The 14,269-nt window shown below is 34.4% G+C and overlaps 2 protein-coding genes across 8 annotated transcripts in view; both read right to left on the bottom strand.

Annotated features, from left to right (window-relative positions):
* Window positions 1-14,269, bottom strand: part of LOC127865075 (membrane-associated guanylate kinase, WW and PDZ domain-containing protein 3-like) — a 165,735-nt gene that overhangs the window by 146,425 nt on the left and 5,041 nt on the right. For all 7 annotated transcript variants that reach the window (XM_052404956.1, XM_052404958.1, XM_052404957.1 and 4 more), the window contains exon 2: window positions 3,081-3,194. In XM_052404956.1, the coding sequence (XP_052260916.1) occupies window positions 3,081-3,194 (114 nt within the window). The remainder of the gene's footprint in view (window positions 1-3,080; window positions 3,195-14,269) is intronic.
* LOC127865107 (protein RD3-like) overlaps window positions 1-14,269 on the bottom strand; it is a 575,560-nt gene that overhangs the window by 106,143 nt on the left and 455,148 nt on the right. The window lies entirely within an intron of this gene.

Here is a 14,269-nt window from a genome sequence, read left to right on the forward strand (position 1 = left end):
GCATAAATCTTATATAAGATAAACTACTCATACACAAATTACCCGGTATGTGTTTGCTCTTACTCGACTTATGAGATCGTACATGAAAAAAAAAATCGAGGTAGATCGATCCATGCGTCGTCGCGGAAATGTTTGTCAAAGTTGTTGTTGTCATGAAAACTCGTTGATTTACAACGCAAAACGTCTTATTTGAACTGACGCGAATTAATTTAATCATATTTGTCAACTTCGCTTTTGCTTTATTTTGATAATTTAATCCAAAGTTTAATGTTAGCAAGTGTTTTTTTTACTGGAATTGTAACCAAGGAGTCAGTTAAAGTCTTCCGAAAATGTGCAGTCTGTGTGAATTGACAGTTTGACGTCATCAAAGGAAAGCCGCTTTCTGTCGGAAGCAATAAAGCGACAAATTTCGCGCCGAAAAAATTGGCTTCCTTTGTCTAGCAATCAACATGCCGAACCAATCGTGTGTTTGTTTCTCAATTGCAATCCTCCAATTTAATAAAAGCACGTGCATAGCTCCGCCTTCGAATCTTTTGCAGAGAACGGAGGCGGAGTTTAACGGTTAATTGAGCTAGTGTTTTACACAAGTTGAGTTCCGATTTGCCGAAATTACTCGGCCCTAAGCATTGAAACGACAAATACATTTATAAATGTTTTCCGAGATATACCGATTTGTTCCGATTTCCAAACTTTCTGTACAGTTCCTATAAACTATGGCGGACGTGTTTACAAAATTCCTAAACACATATATCGTAAATAATGGCAGTGTTTTATTGGATTATTTATACTTATTATCAAATACTATCGGGTTTGTTTAATATAATTAACATGTTAAACAATATAGTTGCGTCACAGACACGGAAATAAATTTAGATGGGGTCGACATTTGACTGACGCTGATTTTCTTATTGTCTGTAATTTTTACCCGAAATAAATTTTGAGAAGTGCCCATAAAAGGACTGGTACATAATGTGCCACATTGAAAAATATCCCGATCTCTGCAATATATGTGAACCAATCGTTGATTGTACTTACTTGATTTTATTCGCAATCGTACTCAAACCGGATCGTTTTTTTCTCGTTTCGCTCGTTTTGCAGTGCGGTCGGGAATAAAATATTTAAAAAAAAGACGATTTTCCGATTTTATTTTTTTTCCCATTTTCCAAAAATTAGGGTCGGCGGTTTTGTAAACCAAGAAATATAAAAGTCGTGGCCTAAAATACCGTAACGATAAAGATTCGGCGTGTCCGATTTGAAATTATTTTAGAGGAAATATCAACTTATTCGCGATATAATTTCGTTAATAAATACCAAAGAAACTTTTAACCGAAATCAACAAAATTCAATGTTCTCTGCGCTACAAAGTTTGTATAAAAAAAATCAATACACGCACGCTTTTCAGGAGTATACATTGTACCTTGACCTTGTACATTGCAGCATAATTTTCGCGCGCTTTTGTCGGGAAATATATGACTGTATATTGGAAGCATTTGTAAACGTCGTGTTAACAATTAAAAATCGTAGTGTGTTTCAGATTACTAATTATTATTCTCATTTGGAAATTTTACGGAACATTTATTCTTGTGTCATATGTGTTATGATTTAAATATTTATTTGTCAAATGTATTATATTAGACTAATTCATATTGTAGACGTACCTGTGAATTAATTTTCTATACAATTATCTTTTTTTATACATGTACTACAGTATTTTAACAATTTATTATAACAATGTTTTTATTTTTTGGCATGCCCAGTAGCACACTGCTAACGCGGCGTTGCGCGGCGATCACTGATAAGAACGGAAAGTGTCTGCATTTACCGACTAGCCTAAAGTAATACACGCCGCGGGAATTAGCGAACGCGGCGTAACGCCGAGCGTTTTATCGAGTTCACCTCGCTCTTCCAACGCCGCGTGAACACTCGCTAGCAGAAAAAAACCCGCGGAGGGAGCGCGTTTTTTGGGGAAAACGCGTGGAGTGTACTGTAACTAACATGGCACGTTTCTGAAGAAGAGGTAACTTACATGGCACGGTTCTGAGGTAGAGATAACTTACATGGCACAGTTCTGAGTAAGAGGTTACTTACATGGCACAGTTCTGAGGTAGAGGTCACTTACATAACACAGTTCTGATGTAGAAGTAACTTACATGGCACTGTTCTGAAGTAGAGGTCCCTTACATGGCACGGTTCTGAGGTAGAGATAACTTACATGGCACAGTTCTGAGTAAGAGGTTACTTACATGGCACAGTTCTGAGGTAGAGTTTACTTACATGGCATGGTTCTGAGGTAGAGATAACTTACATGGCATGGTTCTGAAGAAGAGATAACTTACATGGCACGGTTCTGGAGTAGAGGTCACTTACATGGCACGGTTCTGAAGTAGAGGTCACTTACATGGCACGGTTCTGAGGTAGAGGTCACTTACATGGCACAGTTCTGAAGTAGAGGTCACTTACATGGCACTGTTCTGAAGTAGAGGTCACTTAAATGGCACGGTTCTGAAGTAGAGGTCACTTACATGGCACGGTTCTGAAGTAGAGGTCACTTACATGGCACAGCTCTGAAGCAGTGCTCCAGCTAGGATTTGAAAAGGGCAGGGGGGCTTTTTTGTCAAAAGGGCACTTTCGACGCGCAGTATATTGTCAAAAGGGCACTTTCGACGCGCAGTATTTGTGAAAAGGGCACGTTCGAGCGCGCGGGTGTTTCTGAAATGCTTCCTATTGCATGTTAATTTATATGTTATAAATAATTGTATTATTCCCATTATTATTAAACCATTCAAATATAATGTCTACAATGAGGATTAAAATAATCACAATGAAATAAGAGATTTATGAATTATCATATGTAAAAAAAAAAAAAAAAAAAAAAAAAAAATTTTTTTTTTTTTTTTTGAGAGGGGGGGGGGGCAGGGCGGTGGTTCGGGGGGGCAGGGCGGAGGTTCGGGAGGGCAGGGCGCGGCGCCCTTCGATTTAGGCCTAGCTGGAGCACTGTCTGAAGTAGAGGTAACTTACATGGCACGGTTCTCAGGTAGAGGTCACTTACATGGCACGGTTCTGATGTAAAAGTAACTTACATGGCACTGTTCTGAGGTAGAGGTTATCCCTGATGGTCTGCTGGAGGTCGTGGTCTATTGAGCCCTTGGGGAACCGAGAGCCCAGGTACTGGCGCAGGTCCCGCGGCAGCTGACCTGCAACCACAAAACACCATTGAGTCATGAGGAGCTAAGCCCGAGTAAGAATATATGTCCAATAAATCAGCTTAACCCAGATGCCAAGCCTTCTCCTGGCAATTTTGGAAAATAAAAATTTAGGTTCTTGGATTTTTTTGCGGCAAAAGATTTTGGAAGAGCTAATTTAATCGTGCTCTTTATATTAATTCACATATTAAGAAAAAAATCATGCAAATTATAGTTATATATCATTTTGTTTTGGGAAAAATACGTTTGGAAAAGGCCTTGGTGCAATACATTTGCATTTTTTATTGAGTGATTTGTTTTGGGTTTGTTATCTTTTTGTATTGCTATTGCATGCGACAAGTTATCTTGATATGATAAAATTATTGATAATCGTTTGTGCTTATTAAATTAGAAATCCCAGCATGCATAGCAAACTTAGAGGCTGATCACTAAATTGTACTATCCCATTAATTTAAACATATAAGGAATATGCAAGAAGTATGCAAATAAAAAAAACCTGACCTTAAGAGAGCAATATGGTTGTTGCATGCGACATTTACATAAATATGACACAAACATAACAGGGTTCATGTTCTAGCTTTATTTTTGTTAGTTTTGTACGAAAAAAGTACATTCTAATGAATAATGATCTAGATGTAATTCATACAATAATGTACATCGACAATTGATGGGCCTATTTAAAATGTCAAAAAGAAAAGGGAGGTAGAAAGAAAAGAATTTTAATAGTTTTTATCTGATTTTTTGTTTGGTCTATTATAGACTATACACGTTTGTGGAAAATGACTGTTTTAATACAATACATCTAAGATCAAAGAGATCTGGTAACTCAGTATACGTATTTTTGGTCCAACAGTTTATTATGCATGTAATATTATATAAATATAATAATGTAACTCAAGTGTTTTTTTACCAGTTTGGGAATCATGCAGGGCCTTTTGGATTTGGAAAAATCATGTCCTCTGAATGTTTTTGCTTACAAATACTTTGCAGCTGAGAGTAAAGGTGTTTTAAATATCAGATAATTAAGGTTAAACTCACTGATCTGATTAGAGAGATGAACTGAATGTTGTGATTTATTAAAAAAATACTTAAAAATAATTATTTTGGGAAAGATTCTGTTGCAAATTTTAGGTAAGTCATTTGGAAAAAAAATGCTCAGAGATTGGGAAAACAGCCAATATAAACAAACAACACAGATAAATCATAGTATTAATTACATTCATCAGATGCAAAAAGTTGTCAACATAATTTTGAGGTCAGAACATAATACAACATTTTTCACATGTTTTGTTATGCAGCATAAGCAGTTAAAGAATGCCACAGTTTTCTCATGAAATATGTTTGCAATGAAAAATACATCATAGTAAATTCTTCAAAATGTCAAGTGTGTTGCTGAAGCAAGACAAAAGTCTACTTAAAGGGAGTACAAAAATAATTGGAGGATAGCAAGAATGTGTGAAACTACAAGGGGCCATGATGGATCTATAGCACTCACCTGAGTTGACACTACACTTATGGTCAAATACTTGACCTGGTTACCTAGTTTTTGACCCCATTTGACCCAGATTTGAACAAGGTTGTTATTGTCAAGATTATCATCCTAACAAAGTTTCAGCAAGATTGAGTACTAGAGCTGCAACGATTCACCAACAGCCCGATTTGATTCGATTTCGATTTCAGACACTCCGAAACCGATTTTTTCGATTTGATTCATCTTCAAACCTAGTTTTATCATATATTCACTCTTATGCCTCAAAATTAACATTTCTGTTCAAATGTGATTTCAATAAAACACATAAAAAAGAATAGCAAATTAGGACTCATTTTTAATATATAAACTTCTGACTAGAAGATTGTGTTAATTACACAATAATTAAAAAAAAAAAAAAAATCATAAGAACGTATCTGGAATCAGTTGAATGGTAGTATTATCACTATTATACTTTTACCCAAAACCGCTATAAGCATGTCTACCATTGTGCCATGACAGCATCACCTGTTACCTGTAGGACAAATCACATTCTCTAATAAACTTAACAAAACTCCAACAGAAATATAACTACTTTTCTGGCTGGCGACTTAAGTAGTTGCACTTTTGCGACCTCTTAGTCTTAGTCTCGCTAAATCAACGTTATGTTTGCATTTGACATATTGCATTAGATTAGTGGTTGAGCCGGAATTTGCGTACGCCACATCCGTGAAGCACAGTTTACACTTTGCTTTATTGGAAGGGCTACCATCCCGAAACCCAAAATACTGCCACACTTTTGATTTTAGCTTCTTAGGCTCATCTGATAATTTCAATTTGTCGGCAACAACTTGTTCAGCCATTTTGACGCTTTTTCCGAAAGTAGACCGTAACGGGCTTATTGATTGGATGACTTAAGTAATAAGCAACCAATCACGCGTGTCGTAATTACAGGTAAAGATAAAACCTACACCTTTCTGTATCAATAGGCAGAATACAGCACACTTTACGTATCTATGTATATATGTTAAAGAATCGAATCGAAATTGGTAGGTTTGGTATCGTAATCGAATCGAAGCATTTCGAATTAATTTTCGATGAATCGGATCGAATCGTTGCAGCTCTATTGAGTACTACTTGTGGCATCAACAGTGGTAAAAAGTTTTTTCTCAGACTTTAGCTGTTGACTCAGGATTGAAATTGGCCAAGATATTGTCAAGATAAACATGCTGATCACACATCATCAAAATTGAGACATAAATGTGGCTCATAGAGAAGGACAATAGGTTTTACACATTTTACCTAGTGACCTAGTTTTAGTTTAGAGATTTCATATGACCCAATTCAAACTTGGCCTGGATATTGTCAAGATAATCATTCTGATAAAGTTTCATCAACATCAGATTAAAAAACAAGGCCCCTATAGTGATAAGCTTAGAAACAATATGGATCAACTTTTGTAGATGCAGATCAATTTGCAACAAGGCAAATATTTGTGTTCTGGTCTCAATAAATGAAAGTGTATGTGCAAAGAAATCTTAATGTTGTTAGTGCTATCTAAATAACCACTTGGGAGAGCCTTTATTGACTAGGAATACAGGGTGGAATGTGGATAGTGCACAATACTTTGATAACATGCTAGTATATGATCATCCAAGTGGTCATCAAGATAGATATAAGGCATGCCATTCCCTTACAGGGTTTAATGGAGCGGTACTTTTCAGCTTGAGCTGGCCGACAATTTAACAGTTTCCAGTTTTAATTTAATATTGGTAGAAAAGGATAGCAAAAAATGCTTAACCTAAACAGATGAACAACAAATGTGCTTGTGGACCAAGTAAACAATAATTATGATAATGGCTGAGATTTAAATGCTAGAAGATGCCACAAATGTAAAATCCGTGTTTTTCTGGACCTTTTTGCAAAAGGGCCCAGCACTTTAAATTGAGAAACAAACGCTAATCTTGACAAAAAAATGGAAAGTTCAGTGTTTTGCAGGCAATAATATTAACTTGAGAATGTAAGTCTTTTTAACACTGTAATTGCTAAGGTTTAATTCTAAAATTGGAAAATTCAGTGTGTTTTTTTGCTTGAAAAAAAAAAAGAACTTTGGAATGTAAGTTTTTTAACATTGAAATTGCTAATGTTTAACACACAGAGCAGGAAACGGAGCTAATCTACCTGTAGATCTAATGATTTATTTTTAATTTTGGGGCAATTATTTGAGGAAAATATATACACTTCGAGATAAGGATTGGGAACTTATTTCTACACCAAATTTGAACAACAAAATACACTGATAATCAAAAATGTATAGTCAAACTGTCTGAAATTGAGTTCATTTATTATTTATAAAAAAGCATGGTGTTTACTGGTCATCTCGCTCAGAGACTCGGGTGATCATATTTTCTTAACAGCAAAGTTCAGGGTGTATATGCATAAAAAAGGCATTAGTGTTGATAGTTTGACAGCAATATGTCATCTGAGATGATAGATTGCTTCACATTTTAGATAGGTTATCTCAGTTCCTTACAGGACCGGGTCACAAAACAAACACAACTGCCCAATGTTTCCATGATAAAGGCGGAGAAATAATTGACCAACCCGCCTCAGTACAACACTTTGAAGGAGAAAGATATGGAGTTGTTTTGAAATTAACAAAAATATTCAATCCCAAAAATTAGAAGGGACTTTTATAAGTGTATGTTTAACAAATAATACGTATTTTAAACAATACAACACTAATTAATCCACTTGGATAGGCTAAGTTTATACCTAAAATTTCTGTATAAAGCAATTTATGAGAGCAAAAAAATAACCATACACAGACTTTGAGTACACTCAAATGATGAAAACTTGTATATAGCAGCTATGTGTACCTTTTCGTAACATATATACATCTAAGAAACAGCAGAACCTTTCATTCCCAAAAAAGAACAATTGACAAGCGACCATTGATTTCCCTATTCATTTAACAAATCGTTTCTTAAGAAGTCCTCAATACCAAAGTTGAAAACAATGAACAGCAAAGTTCATACAAAATGCAGTTAAATAATTTCTTTTAAGCACATTACTACTACCACTGATTGTAAAATAGATATTGGGTTTCAACAACATGTCAGGGTTTTTTTTGGCCCGATTTTATAGCCGAAATTCGGCTATGTTCCCAATCCCAAAAAGTATACTTTTTTCCCAAAATGTGGCAAAAAATTCCCAATTTCCAAAAAAAAAAAAAAAAAAAAAAAAATTTTTTTTTTTTTTTTTTTTTTAAAGATGTTTAATGTGTATTTTATCTCAATTTTAATTCAATTACATCTAACAAAGTATTATATGATTTTGTTCTTTTAATTTGAATGATTATAAAGGGTTTTATCAAATTTCCCTATTTCCCTAATCAGTGGACTTTTCGTGTGGAAAAAAAGGCTAATGAATTTATTTTCCCAATTTCATGAAAATGCCGATAAAATTCCCAATTCCAAAGCCATGGGCTATCTTCCCAAAAAGTGGAAAAAAAAACCTGCATGTGATTTGTAAATTGCACTGAAGTTGTGCACTAATCAATAATTTAAAACTGATTTAAACATTTGATAAAGCAGCAGCAAGAGTTTTACAATGAAATAACTAAATGAGCAGAAATAGCTAGTTAACCCTGTCAACACCAACAACATAAATCCACTGGCCCAAAGCTATTCCAAATATCTGAACCTTGACCCTGTCAAGATGACAAGACAGTGACAGACATGTTCTTAATCACTGAAAAGCTATTTTATACAAAGCTAGCCAAAGATCAGGTTCACCACTCGCCAAAATGTCACCAATCTACTTTATTTGGAATGGGAGCACAGGAATAGTGACATGACTGGTTAATGGACAGCTTCATAAATAGAATTATCAGAAAGAAATTATCTCTACACATAAGAATGAATTTTGATTGCTTGTTTAATTCTAATCAATACTGGTATAATTGGTAAATAAAGAACTTCTAAGCCTTTTGTTTACATGGTGTTACATGTTACGTACACTGTCACTGTACCTTGGAAAAAATTTTTTTAACAGAATTGAGAGGTGACAAAGTTGCATTTGATTTGACCTATTTGTGGAGATTGACAAATAACAATTTACTAATTTCAATACACAGATCCTGAAAAGAAAAATTAAGTGAGATTAAAGGATCAAAATTACATGAGGTACACACATAGATATTAAAACTTTTTAAATGAGAAAATTATATTGCTTCAATGTGCAAAGAATGATGTGAAATCTAACACTCATAATTTTAGGTAAAATAAAACCTCTGTCCTTCAAGTCAATGCTGAAAAAAACAAGGGGAAAATAAAAATAAATACACAACTGGAATCCAATCATATATAACAAAGTCAAATTAGAGGCTTCTTTCAAATTGAAAATTTATTAAAAATCATGCAGTTTTCCCCTTTATCTAAACTAACACCAGCTTTTTCATTTCTCTAATCAGCAATTTAAGTAATTATACTTCCCAAAATCAAAATGGTATTTTTCCAATGAAAAGAGGAAACCCCTTCATAAATAATTATGAATAGGATACCAAAAAAATTAAGATGCGTATTCAGTAACAGAAATAGTTTCAGTATGTAACCTAATGCAATAAAAAAGCCTTTTATTTTACAGCACCATGTTCCTGTATGCAACAACTATCAGTAAAACTATAAATAAATAAACATTGTTTTGGAATGATGTACAAATGAACAACTTATATGAACAACTACTGGCATGCACATAAGAATTATGTTAATTTAAGATCAATCCAAATAGACTTGTACAATTAAACAAATACTTACCATGTATTCCAACACTCATAACTTTGATACCAATATTTATATTTTAATCATAAAATCCAAACACTGTTTTCCCCTCTCACTGCATCTCTGGTACATTGTAACCCTCGTACCCTAAAAAATCTCCAGTCATTAAGTATAATAAATAATGAAGCTGTTGAATGACAGATTGACAGTGATGAAGTTATTGACCACTGGTGAAAACATCTTATTGATTTTTGATGAGCTTTCATGTCTATGGTTTCTTTAAAACAAAACTGCTCACTTAGAATAACAGTCAAATCCAAACTAGGCAAATTTTTACAGGACAGTAGGTACTGTAAAATGGAAAAAAATACAGGACCTCCTTTTTTTTTACAGGACCTACCGGCTACAGAAAATAATAGTAAAATAACTTGGTTTCATTGCTGGGATCAAGGTGTTTATGATATAAAATGATAAATTATTAAAAAGCAATTCATTTCAAGGTCACACATTTGTATCTGACGTTAAATAATAATACACGCCATACATGCTACGATCGCCGAAATCGCCATTGGCGATTACAATTCCTGGCTGGCGATTAAAAATAAGATTTTCATGAAATTGGCAATTGAAAAAAATAAACCCTGTGCTTTACAAATGCACACTCTAAATGCCTGTTTTCAGGCCGTATAAATTGGTATTCATATAAATCGCCAGAAACATCGCTTAGATTACACAGATAACACCCTTACTGGAAAGGCCCCAGGGGATAATGACGACCCCCTAGGTCGATAATCCACATGGCTAATGTCTTAATTGGTCACGCTTTACACTGCGACCAGACTTTTCGAACATTTGGGTTACTTGGCGATTTAGGTGATAACTGAATCACTGAAGCGTGCCGTGTAATGACCTATGCTATAGATGTTACGATTCAACGTTATCGAATCGACCAGTACGGAATTGTCATTTAATCAGATTGGCGGAGTTATGGCATTGACAAAGCCACTATAAACTAATTTCCCAAGAAACAACGATTTTGATTGGCTAAAAAAGTAGATAAGAGTAACTTCCCTTTACGGTCGCTATGCGACTTGAAAGACCGATTTAGAAAGTGAGTTGCAGATTCCGGGAAAAATGGATGCTGCGAACGAAAATGGTAAGTCGAAACAACAGAAATTAACACAATTCTTTAGACAAAAAGGCGGACAGAATAATGTAAACTCAGGAAATGACCAAATGTGAGGTTCGCGATCGGAGGACGTCTAAAATAGTGCAGACGTGAATGCAGAATCGGAAACGTCTACCTGTCTAGTCTCACGGTTTCGCCGTCTGTTATATAAGGTAAAAAAACCCAGACTACATGTTGTGTACACTGCAATATTTACATAGAGCAAAATGGCAAATTACGCTTCGATGATGGGAATTAAATTGGCATCTTGTTATTTGTCCAGTTTTTGAAATGCGTGTACATAGGAAACTGAATCCTGTTGTTCTTGATTAATTCCAGAATGTATTTCACAAAGCAATCAGTGTTTTTTTATGGCAATTTCGGGGCCGATATTCTGCCCCATTCCCCTCAAAAAAGGGTATATATATTTCCCCCATTTTGTAACATAAATCCCCTCCAGAAGTTTTAAAAAAAAAAAAATTTTTTTTTTTTTTTTAGAAAGAACTGTCTCATAATCATGATAAATATATCTCAAATTTATTTCATAAACAACTAACAAAGTATATAACTATAATTTATTTTATTTTGAATTATTATAAAGAGTTGTATTAAATAGTTTTTCCCAAATCAGTGGACTTTTCACATTAATTGCATTTTTCTTCCAAAATGGCCAAGAAAAGGCCTGATGTATCTATATAGTGTCAATATTTGTTGATAAAATCATTCCAATTTGGTCCATTTTATTGATAAAAAATGCTCAAATTTGCCATTTTATCGATTTAAAAGATCCCAATTAGACTCAAAATGGCTAAGAAAACTGAGACTGTGCATGAAGGCTGAACTGTCTGCAAATAATGTTGAAAAAATCATTGATATATATTTTAATTTTAACAGCGCTTCCGTTAGTGGACGTCCGGGCGTAAATTACGCCCGAAAACGGCAGTCGTACGTCCATTATGCAAATGGTAGAAGTCCCTTGGACGTCGATAATCCACATGTACGCTGTTTGCGAATACACAACACGCACACATGTCAACAGTAAATCGGGTAATTTAGACCGTTAACTCCGCCCAAAGACCTATAGGTCTTTGCTCCGCCTACAGTTTTCAATGAATTTCTCAGCGAGTGGTCAATATTGATTTTTCCAGCTGTCAATCACATGCTTCTTGGTAAGCGTATCAGCCAATCAGCGCTTAGACAGCAGAATACATGCTGACCCCACGTGAAGCTGTATACAATAATATTAGCGACCTCTGCGCTACGAAGTTTTTATTTAGCAATCAAATTTAATTAAGTCAACGCTTTCCTCGAGGAAGGATGGCGTGACGTTGTACATGAAGTCTAATTTTTGCATGATTTTCATGTGTGCACGAAATACACGGGAAATGTTTATTTGTTGCTAGAATGTTCTTAACTTGCCGTGAATAATAAAATCTGGAAATGATTTCGGATTACACGTTTGATTTATAAACATTTGAATATACTTAAATTGAATAACGTTAATTGTATACCGATTGTCATAACGCATAATGCAACAAGTAGTTAAATAACGTGTTTTGAAATTGCCAAACTAAGCATATTGGTCTACATGCATGAATGACCTGACAAGTTATATTGCGATTCGGAATTAAGTGTACTCGGTATAATTAAAAGAAAGATGCTTTTTTACACTCCAAAATTCGCTTTCACTTACGCAAACTTTTCTGAAAGGAGGTACATGAAACATTTTTAGTTAAGTCGTTGATTTGTTGTAATCACTAAATATGAACGTGCTCTATGCTCTCAAATCACGTCACGTGATTAACGCATGTTCAATGGGAATTCCCCCATCCCACAATTCAATTTGTATATGCCAAAATGGCGGACATTGCAGACGTCAATATTGGTCGTATTTTGGTTTTGAAAATATAAATCGTAATAATACTGGATTATTGGGTAATGGATAGAGTTGGAACATGTACGTATATTAAAATTCTGAAATAAAAGTGGGACTTCAAAATTTATGTCTTGGACGTCCAAAATTTTAGGCTTGGAAGTCAGGACTTCCAACTTTTAAAAGCTAACGGAAGCGCTGTTTTAAGAAAAAGGACAAAGACATTCGGCTGTGAATATTATATTCATACAAACATGTGTATTAATATAATAAATATCATAACATATAAACAAGTGAATTTTTAATTTTCCCCTTTTCCTAAAATACGACGCCTATTTTCCCCTTTGGACGGGCCCCGCCACCATTCCCCTATAAGTGAAAAAAAACACTGGCAATACATTCAGGAATTAATCAAGAACTACAGAAAAAATAAAATTGACTAGTTATCTATTTACTTGTAATACTGTTTAGATCTAGTTGAAACTATCAGTCAATTAGCAAAAACTACACATCAGGCAATATGATTAGCTTTTAGGTTAAGTTTTGATTGATATTTTTACAACCAAAGTTGTAAATTGTTAATTATGTTGATTGGATGAAATACTAAGGTTTCAAGTTATTAAATACAAGTTCTTTTTAAAATTTAAAGTTTATTTATATATACACATCAACAGTAACAGTACTTGTATTGCATGAACTTTTAGACTATTGTATTTACATGTATATTTGTACATTTTGCATTGTTATGAGAAATACATGCATATAATTATTTACATCATTAAACATTTGTAACCCTGCCTCATGTTCTTTTAATAACTAAGACAATTTGATTTATACAGAATATGAATTAATAACATTGTGTAGAAAGATTTCATTAACATAATCAAATTTTCTTCCTGGAACGAGCCAGTACTAAGCAGTAAGCGCCAATGTTTTCCCTATATAAAAGTGATAGCTACTAAGCAACAGTGTTTATTACGGGTACCTTCACCCTTTTTCTTAATTTTAATATCATTATTCTTTTTATTTTCTTATAAAACTCCACCCAAATGGATGTTATCTGAAGCCATTTTGCTTGTCAGACAGAAAGTGTAAACAAAGAAACTTGTCTGAGCTAGGGGCAGTCTCGAATGATGTCACTGATAAGGGATACATTTGAATCTAAAAATAGCACAGCTAAAGTGTGCTATTGGGAAAAAAAAAACGCTAATGACATTGGCTGTTTTCGCTTTTTAACAAAGCGTAGTCCGATCTGGTCTCGTACAGTTTTTAGACTATACCTCGATTTGGATAACGTCGACATGATTCGTGTGCACGATATTCTCCATGTTGTTCAGGCGCTTATTATATTTGGGATGAAATTCAAGCATTTTGTGATTCGGCTGATTGCAACAGAAGTTGATAACATCTGAACTCTCCTTATTGAAAATAAAGAGACTGAGTGGACTATGAAAGTACAGTGTCGGTCATCACAAAATTGTCGAACAACTCTTAGGCATCACATATATTGACTAATAACTCAAGTTTTCGGACACTCTAAATTTGCGGACAACCACTTTTTAGCAAAAATAATTATTTTTTGTGACTATATTTTTTGCATACAGGTTTTCATCCACATTTTACAGTGTTATTTTACCAGAATTCTGCCCTGTTTTCGCTTATCTGGAAACCCTTCAATCGCGGTGTTTAACAACTGGATTAAGTTGATAAAACCTGGCATATGAATGCCCTGAGGGCTATGGACCTTTACAATTGCAAAAACTTTTTGTGTAGATT

This window comes from Dreissena polymorpha, chromosome 1, assembly GCF_020536995.1.
Source record: "Dreissena polymorpha isolate Duluth1 chromosome 1, UMN_Dpol_1.0, whole genome shotgun sequence".
In the NCBI taxonomy this organism is placed as follows: Eukaryota; Metazoa; Mollusca; class Bivalvia; order Myida; family Dreissenidae; genus Dreissena; species Dreissena polymorpha.